Consider the following 22,979-nt stretch of genomic DNA (forward strand, 5'->3'; position numbering starts at 1 on the left):
GTTCCTCCCGCCCCCCTCTCCATCACCCCCCAGTAAAGCATCTATAGCTTTATTTCTATATCTGCCTTAACTTTATTTCCCCGACGCGACAAGAACTCGCGCGCGCGGTCTCAGAGGGACAGATGGTGGAAGCGGCCAAGGTGGACCGCCTCGACTCATTGGAGACTTAGGGGCTGGGAGGTTGCGCCTCTCCACTCCGCTCGGCAGCTGGGCAAGAGTTCTCGCTGCTCGCTGCCAGGCGCTGGACCTGGTCTGGCCAGTGGAGGGCGCTTCGGGCGGGGCCTGGCTGGCCTTTGACCCAGCAGAGCCGGGTGGACAGGAGCCGAGCGCCAGGCCTGGTCTGCGCAGCAGGTGGCCGCGGAGCAAGGTTGCCACCCCTACCCTTTCCCCGCCGCGCTTGCTCTGAGGCTCGGCCCTTCCACCTCTAGCTTTTTCTCAGCATCTGCCGGACTCCCGGGACTCTGCTGAGGTTGGGAAATCGAGGCACTTCGCGGAGGGCCAAGAACTAGACGCTGGGGTGCGGGTGAAGATCATCGCTAGACAGCGGGCCACAGACCCTACTAAACGACTCTCATCGTGAATCTGAATCCCCAGACCAGGGGATGTCCCACTTTCCCTAGGATACCCACCTCCGGTTCCCCCTAACCTCCGCCTGGCAGCCTCTGTCCTCGGCTCCACCCCCCCCCTCCCCGAGGCAGGTGGGTGGAAAAGTGACATCTGGTGTTGTTCCAGAGGCGCCCAGGTCCCCGACACCACCCCCCTCCACCGCCACCGCCAAGGCCTCGGAGGAGCTCCGGCCCCAAAGCCTAGGCGGGGGCGGGGAGAGGGGCGCTCCGCCTCCTCTGAGTCAATATTTGCCTCGAGCAAACGGGCGCCCGGACAGGTGTGAGTGTGTGTGTGCGTGAGCGTGTGTGTGTGTGTGTGTCTAGGGGCGGGGACTCAGTAGGCCGTATAAAGCGCGCTGAGCCGGGGCTCCGGCACAAGCTCCGGGGCGTGCGCTGGGGACCAAGCCAGGCAGGGCCCGGCCGGGTGGAGGGTGGCCAGGAAGGGAGGGGCGGGCCAGGTGCGCACCTGTAGTGGCCACTGCGGCCGCCGACGTGTCAGCCGCAGACGCGCGCAGGGGAGGGCGGCAGCTAGCGGAGTGCTGTGCCGCACTGCGCTCGCCGAAGACCAGGACCAGGAGACCACCGAGGGCCACAGCCTGGCCCCGGGCCCTCCGCTCCCGCCCCGCGACGAGCCCCTCGCACAAACCGGACCTGAGCGTTTTGTTCGTTCGGCTCGCGTGAGGCAGGGGCGGCCTCTCAGCACCCGCCCGGGGGCCCGGCCCGATCGCCACGCAAGCACCTGTCGCCGCCGCCGCCGCCATAAGGGTCGGAGAGGCTGTGCGCCGCTCCCCGGGGAGATCCGGCTCCCATCCGGCCCCGCCCGCACTGCCTGGTCCTGCCCGAAACTCCTGGGCTGCCCGGCTCGATTCCGGATAATACGGGCCGGCGGAGCAGGCTCCACCGGGTGGCATGGGGGGCTGTGGGCCTGGTCAGGAGCCCTGCCGGAGGTGAAAACCCGCCTTCTAGTCCGGCTCTGTCCCAGCGACTTCTGTGGCCTTGGGCAAGTCATTTCATGGCCTCTCCTCGGGCTTTCCTCCAACCCCCATCCCCCATTTGTGCAATGAGGGGGGTTGGTCTGGCCTCCCGCGTGGGTCCCACCACTCCCCATATCCTAGTTTCTGGGCTTTTAGCAATGCTTTTGAGGCCCCTGACCTGGGGAGTTTGAGGCTCTCAAGGGGTTGGAACAGCAGCTATGAGGTGTGGGAAATCTGGGTGGGGGGAGCTAGAATCACAGTGGATCAAGTCCAGCTCCTCCACATATCTTTGGTGCTGACATCCTGAGGGTTCACTCCCTGCCATCTCCTTGACCCATCCTTCAGTCTTCCCATGTTCAAGACAGACAGACTGATCGAAAAGGACAAACACGGGGTCCGGTAGCCCTTGCCTGATGGGGTTCCCAGGCACTGCAGCTCACTGCCTTTCCCAAACTTCATAATCCCGAGGCCTCTTGTTTCCGTCAGCTGGAGGTGGGGTAGGTCTGCGTGGCCCTCAGATTAGGTGGGAGTCCATGGGTCATTAGCCACAACCCAAACCTAGGACAGACCACCCGCGTTTTCAGTGACTCAAAGTGTTAAGATCTGACACGGGCGAGGAGGATGAAGATTGCCGTAGACCCCTGGCCTCCTGCTTGGAGAGCCTAGAACTGAGGCCTGGGGTCAGTCTGAGCTCCCAGTCGAGCCTCTGCCCTGTGATTCCAGGTGTACTCCATTCCGCCTCCCAAAACTGACGGTGATGCTGAGCCAGCCCCGGAGGGAAGGGCCAGTTGTAGGTCAGGGGTGGAAGGAAGGCTCCTTGGACAGCAGTAAGGAGCCCAGTTTCCCCTAAGGGTGAGGAAGCTTTATGGGGAGGGACTGTACCCCACACACCCAGGCCAAGGCAGTCCCCAGGGAGATGGGAATGAGGGTCAGGAGTCACTGGTCCCTTCTGACTCCAATTTGGATGTTCCTGGGGGTGCTGGCTTTCCCCCTCCACTTTCCCCCCACTCCACTGCCACCCCTCACCCAACTACCCGCAGGCGCCACAGGATCTGCTGAGTCCTTGGCACAGAGAGAGGGAGGGGGAGGGGATGAGATGGCTCTGACAGATCCCAGGCAGGTCTGGGGAGAGGGTGGACTGCAGGCTGGATCTCCGTGCAGCAGCCTGGGCCGCGAGGGCGAGGGGAAGTCCATGGGTCCCAGGCTGGGTGTGTGCAGCCCCTCTCCTGGCCTCCCAGCCTGGCACTGATTGATTCGCCTGGCCCTGGTGCTGGTACATCCTCCCTGTGTCTTTGAGGGCTTCCTCTCCCCTCCCCCAAACATGGAAGGTGGCTAGAGCACTCCCCCTCTGGCTAGGATTCCAGATTCTGGGGCTGCACAACAAAGAGGTCTCCCCTTGGAATGACCGCCCGCCCAACACACACACACACACACAGCAGTCCTGGGGGCGGGGGTGAGAAGAATGAGGCCACCAGTGGGCTGGGGTCTGCCCTTGTGACAGAGAGCCACTGCCTCTTCCCCCGCTGCGGGGGTCGGCAATTTCCCCAGACCTCCACCGCCCCCCCATCCCCTAGACCCGCATTTCCTGGACGTGGCCGAGGATCTGGCCTCTCCTCCAGGTCCATCCTCCCCTGCCTGGCCAGGGGCGGAGTCACCAGGCGCCAGGCAGCCCTGCAGGTGCAGGGCTTGGGGAGGGGGGTGCTCAGCAGCTGGTGTTCGAGGCGGGCCCCCACCCCCTCCCCCTTCCTGCTCGAAGCCAGAGCCTGCTTCCTGTCATCCCTGTCAGCACCCTGAGCGGGGGAGGGGACAGGTAATGGAGGAAGAGGAAAAAGGGAAAGAGCAGTTGGAGTGTGGCTGGCCATAGGGGGACCAGGGGCCTGCCCATGACAAATGGAGAGGGGAGAAGGATGAGCAAGAGGGTGGAGAATCCCAGCAGAAGCACAGAGGGACAGACAGAGGGTGCAGCCCAGAGGGTGTGGAAGATTTCAGGGTCCAGAGAGGCTGCAGACACCGCCCCCCCCAACCCCAGATTGTGAAAGTGAGAGCTAGAGAGAGACCAGAGATACACGGAGGCAGTGTGAGATAACAAGGGATGTACACTCCAGAGAGATGGGATTTGAAGATGCTGGGTCAGAGGTCAGGGTAACCAGGGATGGAAGAGACAGCATGTGAGGGGGAAGGGGGAGGCTATGTGAAAACAGCCTCCATCCCACCCCACGTCGGGATGGGGAAATTACCCACAACAAAGGAGAAAGAGATGGCTCCTATGTGACCTGCAAACGTGAGGCAGGGCTGGAAGTAGAGGTGATACCCCTATCTTGGGAGACCCATCTCTCCCCATTAAAGGGCAGAAGGTGAAGAGGGACACAGCTCAGGCCATGTGAGTAGTGAGGGGCATGGATCTGACTTGATCTCTCCCACTTTCTCTCTTGGCCACAGCTGGACAGACAGCTGTGGCAGCTGCCCTGGCCCCACTACCCACCTGCTGATTCTGGCCCAGCCGTGGAACTTCTGGGTGTGGAGGCGGCCCAGGGTCAATGTAACAGTGTGGAGACCTGGGAGTGGAGGCACCGGGGGGACGGGAGGGCTTGCACACAGGCGCTAATCCCCAATCCAGCCGAGGCAGAAGCAGAGCCTCACTGACCTTCTCGGAGATTAGTCCCCATGACGACAGTGGCAACTCACCCCCTCATTCGGGCTAGGCCAGGTGTGTGTGAGAAAAGTGGGGAGTGGGGAGTCGGGGTGCAGGCAGAGGCTCGGTGGGGAGGGAAGGGAGCCTTCCCTTCCCGAGGCATCACAGGATCACAGGAGTCAGGGTTGGGAGGCCCTTCCAGGATCAGCAATTAGCTTAGTTTTCAGGTACAAAACTGTGGCCCCAAGATGGGGAATGACCTGCCCAAGGCCACATATGGAGCCAGGAAAAGCACCAGGACCGGAAGTCAGGTCTCCGGTTCCACCCAGACAGCAGAGATTTGAACAAAAACAAAGGAAATTGAGATACCCCCCGACCCTCCCCAACTGAGCTCATCAGTAAAGCGGCTCTAATGGAGTGAAGCAGGCTCCCCATCCTGAGCGCTAGGCTGGCTTCTCGGGACAGGGGATGCCGCTATGCCTGCTACCCGACTCCTCCCTACAACCCAGCCCAGCCCCAGGGGGATAGGAAGAACTAGGCAGCAAAGCCAGTTATAACCACAGCTGTAACAGCGAACATTTATTTGATGCCTACTGCAGGCTAGTTCTGGGTTTTACAGGCATTTAAATCTTTACAACAGTTTTAAAAACTATCATTCCGGGCTTCCCTGGTGGCGCAGTGGTTGAGAGTCCGCCTGCCGATGCAGGGGACGCGGGTTCATGCCCTGGTCCGGGAAGATCCCACATGCCGCGGAGCGGCTGGGCCCGTGAGCCATGGCCGCTGAGCCTGCGCGTACGGGCCTGTGCTCCGCAACGGGAGAGGCCACAACAGTGAGAGGCCCGCGTACCGCAAAAAAAAAAAAAAAAAAAAGAACTATCATTCCCATTTTTCAGGGGGAAAATCTGAGTAGTGGAGTACAAGTTCATCCAATTTATAATCAGTGGAGCTTGGATTTGAACCCAGGCAGCAGTGTGACTCCAGAGCCCACACTCTTAACCCTTCAGTGTCTGTATGGTCTTGAGTGGGTGACTGAGATGATCTTCTCTAGGCAACCGTGGAGTGGGCTGTGTGCACATGAAAGTACACAAGGCACCCACCACGGTGCCTGGCACATAGTACATTTTATTAAATATTTAAGGACTAAGTGAGTGAACAAATGTCTGCCCATAAATGAGTTTGACCACTGAGGTGTCTACTGAATCCTAGAAGGAGACTGTTCACATGTGATGCATGTAGCTTCCGCCCATGTGAACCTGCGCACGTGTGTGCCCTCTCCCTGCCGCCCTGTGCAAGCCCTGGCTTTGTGCCTGGGTGAGTGGGTGGTGGTGAAAGCTGCCTCCCATCTCCCTGGATGGGGGCCAGTTCTCCATCCCCACTGAGGGGCAGAGAAGAGGGGCTCTGTTGATAGAGGGACACGACAATGAGTCTGTGTGGGTGGGGCTCTCACCCCGTCAGGACCCACCTCTTTCAGGCCCAGCTGTCCGACCCAGCCTGAGCTGAGCTAGTCTCTCACCCGCGTTATCTCTGTCTCCCAGGAGACCAGACCTCACAGCCCCAGGGAAGGTACTCACTGCTGTTCCTGGCTCCCAGGAGCTGGGGTGGGGGTGGGGAGTGGAGGAGCAGGGCTGCAAAGGAGGGGCTGGTGATGGTACAGGGTGGGGGAAGGCACCACATTCACAGAATTTGCATCTTCAGTCACCAAAGCCCTGGCTGATTTCCCAGTGAAATGAGGGAAAGGGGTGGGAGCAGGCCGGCTTGAGGAGAAGACTTTGGCCACCGGGACCCTCTAAGCTGCCCATCAGTACTGTGAAGTCGGGCTGCTCGAGGGATGGGGTCCTATACGAGGGAGACGTCACTTCTCTGGGGATTCTACCTGCGACGGAGACCTGGATGAGAGTCCAGGATTGGGTTTAAGGGTTTCTTTGTCAGATCTACATTTCCCCATATGGGATGGAGATCTGAGTGGGATACAGGGCCTCACTGAGAACACAGGACCGAGTCTGAGGGCTTCTCTGTGAGATCTCAGTGCGCCTTACGGGATGGGTGCTTCGGCAGAATCATGGGGCGGTGGGTCCTGAGGATTCTTAAGTGCGACCGAAGGTCCCTATATGAGATGAAGCACTGGACAGGGTGGGGGTGGGGAGTTCTCTTCGGGTAATGAGATTCCCTACGAGATCTTGAGTGAGGTCTCTTGGATGTGTAGACCTGGGGACACTTGTTTTTTTGTCTAACTCCTCCCCCTTCCCCATGCCCGGAGGCTGAGGCTGTGGATGTGGAGAAGGAAGGGGTGAGGGTGCTGAGCCGGCAAACAAAGCCACCTGTGCATCCATCCTTCAGGAAGCTCTGAGCACAACTGATCTGGGAAAACAAACAGGACCAGCTGCTGGGGGACGGAAGGGGGGCTGGAGGTGGACCAGCCTGGTAGAGAAAGGAGGCCAGAAGGGGGTCCATAGTAGAGAAAAGGGACAGGGATCCCGGAGCCCCATTCTAGCACACCTGTAAGGGCTGCCTGACAGCCCCTTCCCCCCAGGGGCTCATTCTTCCCTTTCTTGATGATTATGAGGCCCAGGGCCAGGGAGGGGTCTGGAGGGATGTGGGGAGCCTGAGAGAGTCTAGAGATCTGGGTAACTGGCTATTGGCAGTGTCGGTGGGTGTGCCCATTTCTGAGAGAGCTGGTGAAGACAGGTAGAACTGAAGGCCATGGACTATCCTGTGTTGGCAGTGGGACCTACACACCATTTTCCCGATGAGGGAACTGAGTCAGAGGAGGGGAGAAGCTAGCTAGTGCCACACAGCTACTTAGTGCAGAGCCAAGATCAGAATATAGGACTAGGAGAGGAGCGATGGCTGTTCTAATTCACACACACACACACACACACACACACACACACACACACACACTCCTCCTGTGGAATACGGTGGTCCCACCAACACGGAAACTGCCCTCCCAGCACTAGCTCCCGAAAACACAACGTCCACCCTCTGACAGCCACCCCCGCACCCTCGGGACTAGACTGGGTGACCGCGTCACTGACCAGCGCAGACGCACAGCCTGACACACTCGCCACGGGCGGCCCTCCCGACCTCAGCCTCAGATCAACTCCCCCTTCCTTTCCCCGCCCCCCGTCCCCACCGCTCCGGCGTTCTACCCAGAGCGGCCCCCGCGCCCCCCCTGGTGGCCGAATCCAGAATTGCTGGATAGAGATGGGGGAGGAAGAGAGAAGGAAGGGAAGAGATTCGGTCCCTCACTTCTCACCGCTGCGATAGCCCTAACTTGTGAAACCGAGACAAACTGCCGGGTCACGAACAGCCCAGGACTGTTTCTTGCCTCCCTCTATAGCTTGTATTTCCCCTTTTGGGGTTTGGGGAAAATTATACCCTATTTGTCCAGACCCCCTCTAGCATAGGGAGTCAGGGGACTGCGCATGGCTCTGACCACAACTGCAGTCAAACCTGGTTGTGGCCGTCCCTGCTCTGACTTAAAACCTCCAAACTGGGCTTTACTCTCTATGTTATAGGGCCTTGTGCTTTTGGCATTCACCTTCACACACGTTGTGATCCTTGACAGAAATTACTCACCAGTGAAAAGTGAGACTCAAGGGAGACTCTAATTTCCCCCAGTGCCTGTTCAGGGGTGGGGAGGTCGGTGGGATGGGCAAACCATCACCCTCCACTCTCACTGGAGAATTTCCTCTACACCCCTTCCCCCATGGACATTTGGCCCAACCTGACCACCCTGTTCACTCACTCATTCGAGAAGTTTTATTGAGCACCTACTATGTGTCCAGCACTGTGCTAGGTTGGAGGATAACAACTGAAAACGAGACTGACACAGCCCCTGCCCCTTTAAATGGAGCTTACAGTCTAGTACAAAAGGAAACACTCAGTACAGCCATACACAAAAGATGAAAAAGACACCTTTACAGAGTAATAAATGCTATAAAGAAAATAGGGTGATGTGATGGACAGTAAATGCCAGGAACAGCATCATCCAGGTGGTAGAAAAAGGAGCCAGCATGCCAAGATCTTGAGACTAAGACGCTCCAGGTAACAGGAGCAACAAATGCAAAGGCTCTGAGGCTGGAGTGAGCTTGGCAGTTGGGAGAAAGCATAGAAGCCAGCATAACTAGACTTCCGGATTTGGGGCAGCTGCATCTGGCCTGTGAGCCCTTTTAGTCACAGGAGGTTGGGTGGCAAGAGCACTGGCTTTGGAGTCAAAAGGTCTAAATTTCAATCTTGCTCTGACACTAGCTAGCCATGTGGACTTGGAAAAGGCCCTGTACCTCCCAAGCCTCAATTTCCACATCTGTTCACCGAAACTTACCACTTTGGACTGTTGAGTCTAAAAGAGAAGCACTTGGTTCATGGGAAAAACAAAATATTAGTTTCCTTCTTACTCACCCCTCCGCTTCTGCTGGAATACCCCCTCCATTAAGGAACACTCACAATTCTGCCAGGAGTCTTTGTGTCTCCTTGACAGCCATGAGGGTTAGGAAATTCTGTTGCAAGTTGTGAGGAAATTTCCTCCCTAGAACTTCCCTGGGGCCCCAAGCCTTTCCGCCTAAATTTCTCCCTCCTCACACCCAACCTTCCCCCCTCCCCCGACCGTACAAGGCAGTGGGATTGGGGGTAAGAACCTAAGTAAGCCTTATAGTCAAAACAGAAACCCAGGTTCACACCTCAACTGGGCCGCTTCTCAGCTGTGACACCTCCCCGACTGCCTTCCGGTACCCTTCTGGGCCGCAGGATCATCTGTGAAATGCAAGGCAATAACACCGCCTGCCTCAACTGGTCGGTGCTACAATTAGCTGAGATCACGCACGTAAAAGCTCTGAGTAGAGGGTCTGGCCCGCACTAGGCGCTCAGTAATCAGCTGCTAGATCTCAGGCTGACGTCGTGGCCGGAGGCCCCAAAACTGGGAGCTCTGTCGGGTGGCTGGGAGCGCCACGGTTCCGGCCGCGCTGAGATTGAGCGGTTCGGTAGCGAGCCACTCCCTGAACGCTTTGCAAATCCGTGCCTTCCCTTGGGCGTTTTACGTTTCCTGCACTCAGCGCCGCCTTGCGGCGAGTCCTGGTCATCGCCTCTTCTCAGCACCTCCGCGCAAGAAAACTTCGGGAGCTCAGCACCGGGTCCGGGGACTCGATCTTGGGAAGAAACGGGCCGCGATGGCCCACCCTCCAGGGAAAAGAGGGCTGAGGGTCGTGAGGAAAGTCTCTTACGGGGAGCCTTGTCTACTTCCTCCCTAGCGTCGCCCCAAAGAGAGGCCTCGACCTCTAAAGAAAAGGAGTTTAGACGCTGGGAAGAACTTCCACATCTCGAGCCAGGAAAGCGCGGTTTTAGCGGGGTGGCCACCGGGTGGCCTGGTACCTCTATCCCTGAAGGTCTCGGCCTGGCTCAGGCCCCCCAAAAAGAAAAAGCGGAGTCAGCCTCGGCTGTGGCGAGCGCCGGACATGTGTCTCAGCACTTTCTATTGTAATCCCCGAGGGCTGCGGCCAGGTCAGCGGTTGCGGGAGAGGCCGCGGCTGCCCCGGGGACACCAGAGCTGACCGCAGCTTGCCCGCTGACTCAGCTCCCCCCCACCGCAGCGGGAGAGGGTGCGGAGAGCGGGCGAGGCCTGGTATAAAGCCCCGCACGCCCGCCCAGCTCGCGCGCAGCCTCTCCGCTTCCGTCAGTACCGCGCTCACCCACCCGGTGAATACTCGGTGCTGGGGCGTGGTCTCTTCGGGCCGGGGAGGGCGAGATGGGGAAAAGCCGCTAGCGGCCAGGGTCCGGCCCGCGGTCCTTCACCTCCCATCGGGGTTGGGAGGGGTTGGGCGGGGTTGGGCGGGCCTGGGCGGGGAGTGGGCTCTCGAGACGCTGAGCGCTTGGTCCCGTCCGTGTCTGCAGCGGCATGAGCAGCGCCCCCGCGCAGGGCCCAGCGCCCGCCAGCCTCACGCTTTGGGATGAGGAGGACTTCCAGGGCCGCCGCAGCCGGCTGCTGAGCGACTGCACCAACATCGGCGAGCGCGTAGGCCTGCGCCGGGTGCGCTCGGTCAAGGTGGAAAATGGCGCGTGAGTGATGCCCCGGCGCGGTTGGGCTGGGTTGGGGGGCGCCAGGCTCCCCTGGCGCAAGCTGCGAGACGGGGTCCTCGGTTCCCAGTCCTCCATTCCCCAGACTGTATGTAAGCCCTGGCTGGGAGAGACCCAGCCACGTGGAACATATCTAGGCTTCCTCAAAACTCCCCACCTGCCCCAAAACAAATCATGAGAAAGATTGTATCCTCGTGTGAGCTAAAGGGATAAGGGCTAGAAGCGACCCTTTGCGGGACTCCCTGGGGCCAGCCTGAACCCTGAAGGGATTCCTAGTGTAATTCTGTCCCTTCCAAAGTTAGATGGCTCTAAGCTTCGTTTAGCAAAAGAAGCCAAATCCCTTCCGCCCGCCCCACCCCGGTCTCCTAGAGACTGGGGCCCTCAAGAAAGCTGAGGCCCCTGAGCTATTGCAGTTTGCTACTGCAGGTTAGGGGGGTTCCTACACCTACCTTTGCAGGGGCCAAAATCCTTGTGCTAGGAGTGCTTGGTCGGGTGATCTTCCTAGACTGGAAAATTCCTTCCAGCCTGGGAGCCCTGAGCTGGAAGCCTGGACCCCTCAAACCCCAGATAGGAGCCGGCTTAGGGTCTTTAGCCTCTAGAGGGGCTGGCTTGCCTTGTGATGGGTGTGTTAAGGGAAAGGCCTTGGGTGGAGACAAAGATCGGTTCTGTAAAAGAAAGGGAGAGGGGGAGGAATGAATGAGGCTGGGGCAGATGCCTCGCAGCTTCCATTATCTTTCCCCAGTTGGGTGGCCTTCGAGTACCCCGACTTCCAGGGACAGCAGTTCATTCTGGAGAAAGGTGACTACCCTCGCTGGAGTGCCTGGAGCGGCAGTGGCGGCCACCACAGCGACCAGCTGCTGTCCTTCCGGCCCGTGCTCTGCGCGGTGAGCACAGCCCTCCCCCTCCCCCTCTGCGTCCTAGCTCCTAGCTCCAGGCCCTGGCCCCACCACAGCACCTGGAAAGACTGTCCACTCACTGTACGGGGGGTGTAAACACAACTCCTAGATGGGTAGGAGTGGCATTACTTCCCAGAACCAGAGAGGTCTCAGAAATTTTGGAACGTGGGCCTAAGCCAAGCATCGGAAATCAGCACCACGGACAGCCCCGAGACCGTGCCAGCCTTGAGCCCCGTTCCTCACACCCAGTCGTCCACAGGTCCGCACATGTCAGCGAGCGCTTCTGTTGTCACACAGCACTGTGAGGTGGGGTGACTGCTCTTAACCTCATACATAGGTGTGGAAATGGGGCTCAGAGGGCAACGTGATTTGACCCTGGTCACAAAGGTTAACATGAGAATAGAACTCAATCAGGGATCAAGGCTGAGAAGGGGTTAGTCTCTGTGTGTGTGTTTGGGGGGAAGGGGTTGGTAATGAATCAAATACACTGGAGGGGAGGATCTCACTTCCCATTCCTGCCGATTTATCTACCCTACTGGCGAGGCCTGGGGCTGTGTGGTGGAGGACAGAAAGCAGGTGCTGACTCAGCCCAGTTTCTCCATCCCAGGAGGCCAAGGAGCCCTGCAGGGGGAAGGCCCTGGGACAATGGGAGCCCAGACTCAACAAACACTGATGCCCCGGCCTGTACGTTCCGACTTTTCCCTCCACCCTTCTCTGGGTCCTAACCTATGAGAGGCTATGCCCAGGGTGCTGGGCAGGGGATTGATAGTCAATGCTTCCTTAGGGAAACTGTCTTGCTTAGTGGACCAGATTTCCCTCAGGACCTCTGATTTTCCTCCTGCAAAACATGTCCATGTCAAAAGATGCTCTCTACCCCTGATGTGGAAGTGTCTCTGGGAACAGCCCCCTCAGTCTCACCACTTCAATCCAAAGCCATAGAAGGGACCAGGCTGGGGATCTCTGAGCATCCCAGCTTCCCAGACTGATATGGAGCTGATGGAGTGAACTCTGGGTGTGTTTATGGACCCTGTGTCTTTACAGCTTATGCTGGGCAGAGTGTTGGGGGAGTCAGGCTGAGAATGTATCCTCTTTGGAGGGCCTGACCTGTCCACCCCTACTTTCTTGTGCCTCAGAACCACAGTGACAGCCGTGTGACACTTTTTGAGGGGGAAAACTTCCAGGGCTGCAAGTTTGAACTCAATGATGACTACCCATCCCTGCCTTCCATGGGCTGGGCCAGCAAGGATGTGGGTTCCCTCAAAGTCAGCTCTGGAGCGTGAGTCCTGGGATTGGAACAGGGAAGAAGAGCAGGGAGGAGGGTGGGGACCAGGGCAGAGGGTGGGGACCAGGAAGGAGGGTGGGGAAAAGTGACGGGGGTGCTAAGAGACACAGTAAAGAGAGACATTGGGGGCTAGGGGACGGGGCAGTGAGGTCATGGGAGACTGAGAGGCAAGGGGAAGTGAGATGATGGAGACAGACTGGGAGGGATGGGGCAGGTAATAGGAGAATGAGTCAGGGGGGCAACGTGGGGTAGAGGAAGGGATTGAAAACATGGGTGAGGGGGCAATGGAGGGTGGGAATAGGAGACAAGATGAAGAAGGTGTCAGGAAGACCTGGAGCAGTGGACAGGGCAGGGAGAGATCCATGTAGGGAAAACAGAAGCCATAGTTTTGGAGCTGGGGATCGGAGCTGAGAAAGGAGGACCAGACGTGGAGGACATGGGGGGGGAGCAGAGCCTACTTACCACCCCTGTGCCTTCACTGGCCTAGGTGGGTGGCCTACCAGTACCCAGGCTACCGGGGCTACCAGTATGTATTGGAGCAGGACCGCCACAGCGGGGAGTTCCGTAACTACAGTGAATTCGGCACGCAGGCCCACACTGGGCAGCTGCAGTCCATTCGGAGAGTCCAGCACTAGGCTCCACAGCCCCGGCGCCTCCCATGAGGACCCTCAATAAAGGCTCCTGAACCTGCCTGCCCCTCTTGCCTCCTTTTTGGTGTCTTGCTTTGCAATCTCCTTCCTTATCCTTCTGAGGGTCCTTCTCTGCCAACCCTCCCCTCCGCTCTGGCTCCAGGACCCTTGACTGGAGCATACACTGGCTTAGGATGTATGTGGCTGATGGGTCTGAGATGAAAATGCTGGTAAGAATCCTGGGGATCCTGTTAAATGCAACCAGCCCCACACCTCTCCTTGGCAAAGGCCTATCAGCTTGGACCAGGTGTACCGCTAGCCCAGATCGTTCCTTTGCCATCCTCTGGTTTGGGCGCACATAGCTCCACGGCAGGGCTCATAGCTGAATTTCAACCTTCACACCCCCCCTGGGCCAGGCTCCAGCATTCGGGGCAGGACCTCCTTAGCTCTGTGCAGCAGCCCTGCTGGGCTCCTCTCTGACCCCCACCCCTACCTTTTTGAGCCTCTATCTTCACCCTGGCTCCCTACCCAGCCTAAGGGAAGCTTGCACCCATTTCCCAGCTTTGTAGAATCTCCGCCTTATAGAGGAGCAAGGGTGTGAGAGGGGTAATTGCTGGGAGGTCCCACTGCCTCCTAGAGGAGATGTGCTTTCTCTGAATAAAGCCCTAGGCCCTTTGAATAAAGATCCCTTGTGGTATTGAGCTCCAGCATTTATTGTACAAAGCATTTGCATACCTTGCCTCTCAGCTGTCTCAAAAACCCCCTCTTCATTCTTCCTCCTCCTCCCCACTCTTCAGAGGACTAGTGAGCTGCAGAGGCCACCCCTGAGCCACTGACCACAGCGAGCCTGGGTTCTGGGGCAGGTGGTAGAAGCCCACAGCCATGGTGGGGTTGAATGTGGCAGCAGCCATCAGAGTCCGTGGCACCAATGTGGCTTCTTTCCAGCTCCCTCTTTGGCTCAGTTTATGATAATCTCACCCACATAGGCAGGGCCTTCAAGGTCCTTGGGAGGCCCTTCATCCTGTCTCTCAGGGATGCTTGAGTTTTCAAGCCCCTGGTGGACCAATCCATGGGGAGGGGTGGCCCAGATCATTGCCCCAGCCCAAGGGAGTCAAAGCGATGTTGGAGAAAAGTCAGATTTGGACCTGAGCATTTCCCAGGGGCCCAGCTGTGCACAGTCAGGCATCTGCTCCCTTGGGAAGAGTCCTGGACCAGAGGTCAGAACACCTGGGACCCAGTCACATAGCATCCCCCAGCCTCAATTCCCTCACCTATAAACTGGGGCTATTGAGTCCTGCCTTGTCTCTCTCACAGGGTTGTTGTGAGGATTCAAGGAGAACTGCCTGAAAATGGTTGTGGTTCAGAAAAGAACTAGGGCACTTACCATAGGACCTCCCTTCCCTGCCTCTCCCCATGGATCTCAGGGTTGGGTCAGGGGACCAAGGACAGAGTTCTAGGTGGGGTATGAATTCTGCTTCCTACCTAGATGGGTTCTGAAGTCCATCGCCCCTGTCACATTTGATCCTCCTAATAGCTTCCATTCTTCATCCATTTCACCAATGAAGAAACTGCAGCTCCTCTGAGAGGGAGAAGCCTTGATGAGGTCATCCACTTAATTGGTGACAAAGCCAGGACCTGAACACAGGGCTCCAGACCCCAAATCCAGGCTGTTAACCGGAGGCTGACCTGAGCTGTGGCCAAAAGCCTCAGGCCTCAGCAGAGCCCCAAACCTTTGTGGGCTCCAGAGAAGCCTGGGGTTCCCGTGTGGTCACAGGCTCCTAACTGTCCCCTTGTGGGCATGGTAATAGTAACAACAGCTAAATATATGCAGCTTTGCCTGAGCACTCAGCATGTGTTATATAAGCCTAATAATTCTGTATGGTTGGTACTATAATCCCCATTTTACAGATGAATAGACTAAGGTACAGAGGTTATGTAACTTCCCCAAAAGCCACGCAACTAGGAAATGGGGGATCTGGAGTTGAGCCCAGACCCAGACAAACTGGTCTCAGAGCCCAGCAGCCCATCTCTGCACTGCCTGTATTGGGGGCAGGCAGTGGGCAAAGGGAGATCTGGTATCTACCATAAGCTGAGCTGCCTTCCCTCCAAGAAGGTCCATGGTTACTAGGACCACCCAGCAAGATGCTTTCAGGAACTGGCAGTGTCACCCTGCCAGGGTACGCCCTGTCTCTACAGGTGTCCCCACCTGCACAATGAAGGAGTTGGGGGAGCTAATATTTGTTGCAGCCTTTGCCAGCATGGACCTTCTAGGTTTTCTTAGACCCATGGGTCCAACTCTGCTCCCCACATTAGCAAATAAGGAGGGGGTGCGCAGAGGCCAGGCTGGGCCTGAGTGTTCTCACCTTCCCACCGTCCCTCTATTCTGGGCAGGCTGATGGTCTGCAGAACACGGTGGGGCTCACACCCAGCCAGGTGGGAGGATGATGGCAGGGAAGCTGCCTGGATTTGCTCATTGGCTGCGCTCAGCCAAAGGCCAAAGGGGACGGAGGAGGTCATATCCTTTCCATTGGTGCAGCCGAGACCCAGGTGCAGTAGGGGTGCCCCTCACTCCCTTACAGACTCTTCGCAGAGCCCACCTACCCCTCAGTCCCTGAGTCCTCAGTGAGGTGGGCGTGGGGGCGGAGGCTGAGCTGTTGATCCTTCATCAGCTCGGAGCTGGGATGTCCGGATAGATGCCCTCTCTAAGCGCCTCTCCCTTCTGCCTCTGCCTTCCACTCCGAGCATTAGTGGATGAAACTTGCTGCCTCCCCATTCTTGCAACTCTGGCCTCCTGTTCCTCATTTTCTATCTGGGGAAGTGACAAGAAAGCATGAAGGACAGAGAGCGAGACCTCGGCCGGCCCCCAAGACCCTCTGCTCCCTCAAAGCCCTGAGTTTTGTTCCTAGGGAGCATCCCAACCTCTCATCTTTCCCCCCCCCCCCCCCATTCCCCCTGCACATCCTGAAGTCCCCCCCCCTGTCCCTTTAGGATCCTCTAGGGTCCTGGGATTCCCCCCCCCCATTTTCCCCTAGACTCACCTCCCACACTCCTCCTTGGTTCCTTCTGATTTTTGTACCCTCCACCAGCAAGGAGGAACACCCCAGGAGTTAACAGCAAGTGAAGAATGCAAGAGGCCCCACAGAAACCCCTCCCCCAGCTGGACTTCCCAGCCATCCTCAGTCAGGCAACCCAGGACCAGGGATCCTGCAGAAAACCTGCCCACTTCCATCCAAGTGCCCTGAAGTCCCAGGCCTCCTCACCTCCTGAAGTCAAGCAGTGGGAGAGAAAGGCCTTGAGATTATCGATTCTGACCGGAGTCACCGGGTGCTGCATGGCTGCAGGTGGGCTCCTGTCTCAGAGACCCATCTTCAGGCAGCATCCCTCCTTAGTGTGCCCCTCCAGAGCCAGGAAGCCCCACAGGTACCCAGAGACTCCAGGCCACCTGGGAACCACATCAGCTTTGCTAATACCCCCCTTTGCCCCTTTCTCGGAGTGTATTTACTTCCACTCCCCCTGGGTTGGGGACCTTGTACGGTGCACCTGTTTTAACTCCTCTACTCCTGCTAGAGCAAGGTGCCAACTGCAGCCTAGTTCTGGGATAATCAGGACGGGAATAGTTGTGAGGGTAGATGGTAAGCTGGGATGACAAGGGATGGGGAAAGATAGAAGAGAAATGGTTGCGGGGGATGGAAGGGGGATCACGAGTCACCCATTTGCTACAAATTAGTGAGAACAAACGAATGAGAAAAGGAAGGGAAAGAGAGAGATGGGATGGAGAGGTAGAGAGGAGACAGAAGGGAGATGGGAGGAGGAGGGACTACATGGAAGAAGAAGGAGAGACCTAGAAAGGGGGAGGAAGGACAAGCCACTAAAAGTTGTGCGGGAGACGCCCCAGCGCTGGCCCAGAGGCCTGGGAGCCCCGGAAAGGCAGGAAACCGGGGAAAACAAGAGGGAGACAGGGAAGGAGATCGGGTCACCAGGGAAGAGCAGAGAGGGGGAGAGGAGAGGAGGGAGGAGTAGCGGGGATGGAGGAAGCGGGGTAGATAAAGGGAGCAACGGCTGCCGACCCGGAGCGCAGCGACTGGAGAGAGGGAGGGAAGCGGAAATTTAAAAGTGAAGATGCAGATAACGCAGCCTGGAGACGGGAACCCGGGTGGGGGTGGGGTGGGGAGAGGGGAGGAGAGTGGAGCGGTGAGGTGGGGGGTGATGGGTGAGAAGGAGGGAGCCCCCTACCCCCTTGTGGCCCCGGGGGTACCAAGGATTGGGGTACCCCGCCCCAATCCTGTTTGCTCAGAGTCAGGGAGGCGGAAAAGAAATGGGCTCCTGACCCCTGCCAGAGCGCGAGGCCCAGGCCCATCCCCCGCGCGTCTCCCGGGTTGCGAGGTGCGGGGGGCTGCCGGGTGCGCTTGGCTGCCGCGCGGCAAGTCGGAGACTTTATTGCGATGGGGCGATAAGAGGGGCGGGGGCGGGGTCCGGGGGGCCGAGGCTGCAGCTCTTTAATTAAAACGGAAATTGCGGCCCCTGCCCGCGCGGGGGCCCGGAGGGTTCCGAGCAGCCTGGTAGCTGGGAGCATCGCTCCAGGACCCCTCCATCCCCCGCCACGCCCGGGCAGCCCCCTCCCGCCAGGCCTTGCTGGACCCAGCGCCTTCTCCCTGTCACCCGCTGTCGCCTCGGGCGGGGATCGGTGCCCCGGAGCGCAAAGCCTGACGCGATCCCCCTCTCCCACCCCCACCCCCACCTCCCACCGCCCAGGCCCTGGCGGCGATGAGACAGAGCGGCGCCTCCCAGCCCCTGCTGATCAACATGTACCTGCCAGGTACCAGGGACCAGCCGGGGGCTGGAGGCACCAGGACCCGGGGCGGGAAGTCTGGGCTGGGGCTTGGAAAGGGGATACTGCGGTCCAAGGGAAGGGGGCGCGGTCCAGAGAATCGGATCTCTGGGAGAACTGAGCAGTCTAGGGCGCTGGGAGACCTTAAAGGCAGATGGAGCGCTTTGGGGTTTTAGTGTGAGATTTAGAGGACCTGAAGTGAGCCGACTGGGAGCCTGGGAAGCCAAGAGCGCCAGCTCAGCGGCTGAAAGAGCCTGGCAGGGGGAGCAGAGGTCTACAGTGTGGCAGGGGACTCAGTGCGCATGCAGTGTTGGGAGGCTGTGGTCAGCCGGGAGTCTCCTGTGCACCCTCGTGGCCCCTCACCTCCGTGCTCCGAGCGTTCCCACCAGCCCAGCTTTCCAGGCGCCCTCTCCTCTCCGGTGGGCTCTGCACGCTCCGGCTCGCCGGCGCAAACCCCGCTCGGCTTTATAAGGCTCCCGCCGGCCCGTTCAGAAAGCGGATTTCCTTTTTCCTGGACGCGTTTCCTGACTTGGGCGTTATGGAGGGGCTCCGCGCGGCGCGCGCCCGGGCCAGGCTCCGGGAGGAGGAGCCGGACGGATCGGGCCCCCAGCCTCGCGCCGGGGAGCCAAGGCACCCCCCTGTTCCCCCTTGAGCCTTGGCCTGGGGCCCTTTCGGGCAAGTCGGCAACCTCCGCCTCGATCCGCCTGATTGTTTTCTCCTGCTGCCACAGATCCCGTCGGAGACGGTCTCTTCAAGGAAGGAAAGAGCCCGGGGTGGGGGCCGCTGAGCCCCGCGGTACAAAAAGGTGAGCTGGCCAGCGGGGTGGACGGGCGGAGGCGAAGACAGTGGATCGGGTCTGGGGTACCCACCGCATACGGACAGGCGCCACTGCCATCTGAACAGAGGGTGGGAGAGATGCGCGATGCTGGGCTTTGGGAAGCAGAGGGTCGGGGCATGATTGTGGGGAGGCTCGGGGTGGGGGGAACATTCATTTGGCCTTTGCCTCCTGCACCTTCTGAGACCCAGGGTTGAACTCGATGGCCAGGGCAGATGAAGATCCTGCCCCCACCCCCTTTTCAGCTGGGAATGTTTTTCCTGCTGTGGGGCTGGGGCTGAGGTGCTTGGTGTCATTTCCCTACTGGGAAGCGGGAGCCCAAGGCATCGGTACCGCCCAGCAAGGTGACCCGGAGAATTATTCCCTGGCCACTCCAGGCCGACTCACCATTAGCACCAGGGCTAGCATCCACCTGCCCCACTGGCCCATGCCAGGCTCTGTGAGCCAAGCCCTCTGGGCCGTTGCAGTTGATTCCCAGGTTGGCCACCCAGTCTCTGCCGGTGGCTAAATTATCCTCGGTTTTGCCATGTTGGCAGCCGAACCTGGCCGGCCTTCCAGGCCAAGCCTCCCCACAGGTCCCCACCCAGTCGGTACCCTAGGTCTCACCAAGTTACCGTAACCAGAAAAACAAGGTTGGCAACTGCTTTATCCAAAAGGGAACACAACACCCAACAGGAATGAGCTTCCAAGCCTCTACGCCCCTCAGTACCAGATGCACATTTTAACCCAAATCTTCCCTTGCTTCTGACCCTAAAATTCAACAGTCCTGACCTGGAGCCAGGCAGCTCCTCACCGGGCTGGTGTGGAGGGACTTGGATCAAAATGATGTTGGAGGGCAGCATCTGGGTCCTGAGCGAGTTGTTGAAAAAAGAAGAGTTTCAGCAGGCTCAATTTAAAACAGACAGTTTCGAGGAAAATCCTTTATTCTGAAAGAGTGTGTGTGTGGGGGAGGGCGGGTAATGCTATCAAGATTTTTCTCCAACTGTCTGATTGAGGCTCCAAGACAGAGAAGCAGGAGTTCTCTCTCACTACCCACTTACCCGGGAAAGCCTCCTGGCCGTTTTTAGCACCCCCCCAAATCCAGACGGGGCAGAAGAGTCTGGAGATTAGCCAAAGATGGGAGGAGGCAGGGAGCCAAGCAGAGAGGCTTCCCGGTCTCCTCTCCTCTTCTCAGAGCGGCGCATCACGCCCCCAGGGAACTACGACACCTTGGTACCCTGGGAATCCCGCCTGTTTCGAAAAAAGAGGCCGAACCGGAGTAGCCCCAGCACCAGACGCTGGCAAGGGTGGGGAGACTTCAGAGGCTGCCGTTCCTCTCACGCTTAGGGAGCCACTGTGCCCATTCTTGTCTGATGTGGTACCTCGAGGAAGCCAGCCACCACCTCGTCTCCACCTCGGGCAGGGGGTGCAACTGTATGCCTTGTCCGGTGGCTGGGGTGATCCTGCTGCAGGCCTGCTTCTTCCCTCTGGATCTCTGGACGTGGTCCGGCTGGGATGTGGCAGTCTAACCACCTATGTAGGCTACCCTGTGCGGTTGTGCAGGCTCTGCACCGAGTAAGAGCACTAAGCCGAAGGGCTGATATCCCGCCTTTGCTCACCTCCGAGAGCCCTGTGCCTTGGAGCGCCTCTACCTCTGTACAGAGGAGGTGATGCTTCCCTTTCTCACCCTAGTTCTCATAAAGCTGTGCGCCCGCGGGGTTGCGTCCTCCTTAGTGGGAGACTCGTTTCCATTGTGCAAAAGCGCGGTACTGGCTAGGGACGGCTTTGCTGATCAGCCCCTCCCTGGCCAGCCGCCCCAGCTGTGCCCAGTTACACAGCTGGACGTGCCCTTTTCCCCCCTGGTATCGGTCCCCACCCCCGACTCGGCGGGGAGGGAGGTCGTCTCCCACCTCACCTCTTCCCCCGCCGCTAGCCTCCCTCATCCCGCCGGTGGCTGACTGCCCCGCTTCCCCACAGGCAGCGGCCAGATCCAGCTGTGGCAGTTTCTGCTGGAGCTGCTGGCTGACCGCGCCAACGCCGGCTGCATCGCGTGGGAGGGTGGCCACGGCGAGTTCAAGCTCACGGACCCAGACGAGGTGGCGCGGCGCTGGGGCGAGCGCAAGAGCAAGCCCAACATGAACTACGACAAGCTGAGCCGCGCGCTGCGCTACTACTATGACAAGAACATCATGAGCAAGGTGCACGGCAAGCGCTACGCCTACCGCTTCGACTTCCAGGGCCTGGCGCAGGCCTGCCAGCCGCCCCCCGCGCACGCTCACGCCGCCGCCGCCGCCGCGGCCGCCGCCGCCGCCGCCGCCCAGGAAGGCGCACTCTACAAGCTGCAGCCCAGCCTGGCCCCACTGCCCTTCCCCGGCCTCTCCAAACTCAACCTCATGGCCGCCTCGGCCGGCGTCGCGCCCGCCGGCTTCTCCTACTGGCCGGGTCCGGGCCCCGCCGCCGCCGCCGCCGCCACCGCCGCGCTCTACCCCAGCCCCGGGTTGCAGCCCCCGTCCGGGCCCTTCGGCGCGGTGGCCGCCGCCTCGCACCTGGGGGGCCATTACCACTAGACGGGGCGGCCGGATGCCCCGTGGCCTCTCCCAGACGCCCAGAGCCTCGCTCAATCCCATCCGCATCCCGGAGAGGGGCCGGCGCCTCCGCCGCCGTTCCTTCAACCTCAGATTTTACTCCGCCCGCTGCACCCCCCCGGGGGAAGGGGCCTGTAGTCGCCTCAATCTTCCTTTAACACCGGATTTGCCCCCCGCCTCATCCCGCAACCCCCGAGGGAGGGTGACTGTGCCTGCATTTCCTCTAACCTTCTTCTAGACCTCAGATCCCTGAAAGGGGTTCTCGGGTCTCCCCTGATTTTTCCTCCCCTCCATCTGTACTTCCCTCTGGCTTCTGGAAGCCCCGCCATTATGATCCCTCTCTTATTCCAAATTTTCTCTCTCTCTCTTTTTTTTGTCCCCAACGGAGCTCCCCCGATTCCAGTATGGCCGAGGCCCAGCAGAGTCCACCTTCTCCTCCCCTGGCACCTCAGCGGGCTTGGTAAGGGCCGCGTCTCCCTTGACACTTCTAAGTAGCTTCCGGGCCCCCTTCCTCCCGCCCCCAACTTCCCACAGGACTGCCTTGTGTTTCTATTCCCTTCCAGACCTATTAAAGCTCCCAAGCTCCCCACTGCCTCTTCTCTCTGTTCTTAGCTGCACCAAAACCTTGGCTGGGGTTGGGGGTGGGTGTGGTTGTGGGAAAGGTCGTGAGACGCCCAGGTCAGGCCTGAGCAGAAAGGCCTGCCAAGGAAAAGCTCGAGAGAATGAGGGCAGGCAGGCTTGGGTGCTACTGGAGGGGAGCGCGGAGCCTCTAATGCATGGGCTCCTGCTGCAGCGCCCCTCCTACCTGGCAGTCGAGCCCAGCCTGCCTCATCCGGCCTTCCACTTGCCCCTTCCCCCTACCCCATCCCAACTTCCCTCCCAACGCGCAGCGGCATGCCACCTTCCCCCATCTCACCCATCCTTACGCAAGTTCCTCACCTCCTCCCAACCTCCACCCCACCTTGTCTCATCTTCACACCATCTCAATCTTTCCTCAGTCCCTCCATTTCATCCCCTTCCCCACCTCTCCTCTCCTCCCCATCCTACCTTCACTCAGACTTTCTCTCTCACTCCCACTCACAAACGCTCCCCTCCCCGGTCCCCCTATCTCCAGCAGTATCTTTTCTCTGGATCTGCCTCCTGGTTTTCAGGAGGAGGGAATCTCCCCTTCTGCGCCTGCCGCTCCCCTCCGGGCTTGCGGCTGCAACCTCCTTCTCGCGGGCGGCGCGCGCCCTCTGCTGGTCTCAGGAGGGTAAGCCAGAGCCAGGTTTTGCAGCTAAACTGAGAACCCGACACTTCAGGCCAAACTTGGCTTTCAGAGAGGAGGGCGAAAAGGGGGAACCCTAGCCCTGCACCCCAGGTCCGACCTCGAGAAGTCTGGGAAGTGGGTCATCCTCCTGGCAGGGCCATTTTCCTCACCACCTGAGGCCCTTTGAATACTGTGCCCACCGGGGGCCACGGCTCTTATGCTTTCTCCGTGCCTTTTACAAAACCTGTTGGCAGGAAAACTGCCTTGAACGCGTTCCTTTAGGCGGAAACAACACGGGAGAGGTACTTGAAGTGATAGCCAGAACTCTGAGCTGCACACCAAGGTAAGCTCATTGCTCCCCCTTCTCCATGGTCCTAGTGTTTCTTTCCCAGAAGCCATATCTCTTCCTGGACCAA

The 22,979-nt window shown here is 59.1% G+C and overlaps 2 protein-coding genes across 2 annotated transcripts; both read left to right on the top strand.

Annotated features, from left to right (window-relative positions):
* The first annotated feature begins 9,888 nt into the window (after positions 1–9,888).
* Positions 9,889–13,156, top strand: CRYBA2 (crystallin beta A2). Its single transcript, XM_027114544.1, has 5 exons — positions 9,889–9,902; positions 10,098–10,262; positions 11,023–11,164; positions 12,310–12,452; positions 12,946–13,156. The coding sequence occupies exons 2-5, from the start codon at positions 10,102–10,104 to the stop codon at positions 13,091–13,093; spliced, it is 594 nt and encodes a 197-aa protein (XP_026970345.1). The 5' UTR covers positions 9,889–9,902; positions 10,098–10,101; the 3' UTR covers positions 13,094–13,156.
* Positions 13,157–17,701: 4,545 nt separating this feature from the next.
* FEV (FEV transcription factor, ETS family member) lies at positions 17,702–21,296 on the top strand. Its single transcript, XM_027114545.1, has 3 exons — positions 17,702–17,903; positions 18,646–18,720; positions 20,707–21,296. The coding sequence occupies exons 1-3, from the start codon at positions 17,852–17,854 to the stop codon at positions 21,294–21,296; spliced, it is 717 nt and encodes a 238-aa protein (XP_026970346.1). The 5' UTR covers positions 17,702–17,851.
* Positions 21,297–22,979: the final 1,683 nt, after the last annotated feature.

This window comes from Aethalodelphis obliquidens, unplaced genomic scaffold (assembly GCF_003676395.1).
Source record: "Aethalodelphis obliquidens isolate GAN/ISIS:26980383/991018 unplaced genomic scaffold, ASM367639v1 scaffold2, whole genome shotgun sequence".
Taxonomy (NCBI): domain Eukaryota; kingdom Metazoa; phylum Chordata; class Mammalia; order Artiodactyla; family Delphinidae; genus Aethalodelphis; species Aethalodelphis obliquidens.

Coding starts and splice junctions, on each gene's coding strand:
- FEV (XM_027114545.1), top strand. CDS start 17,852: ATGAGACAGAGCGGCGCCTCCCAGCCCCTGCTGATCAACATGTACCTG. Junction 17,904..18,645: donor GATCAACATGTACCTGCCAG/GTACCAGGGACC, acceptor CTGCTGCCACAG/ATCCCGTCGGAGACGGTCTC. Junction 18,721..20,706: donor GAGCCCCGCGGTACAAAAAG/GTGAGCTGGCCA, acceptor GCTTCCCCACAG/GCAGCGGCCAGATCCAGCTG.
- CRYBA2 (XM_027114544.1), top strand. CDS start 10,102: ATGAGCAGCGCCCCCGCGCAGGGCCCAGCGCCCGCCAGCCTCACGCTT. Junction 10,263..11,022: donor GTCAAGGTGGAAAATGGCGC/GTGAGTGATGCC, acceptor ATCTTTCCCCAG/TTGGGTGGCCTTCGAGTACC. Junction 11,165..12,309: donor TCCGGCCCGTGCTCTGCGCG/GTGAGCACAGCC, acceptor CTTGTGCCTCAG/AACCACAGTGACAGCCGTGT.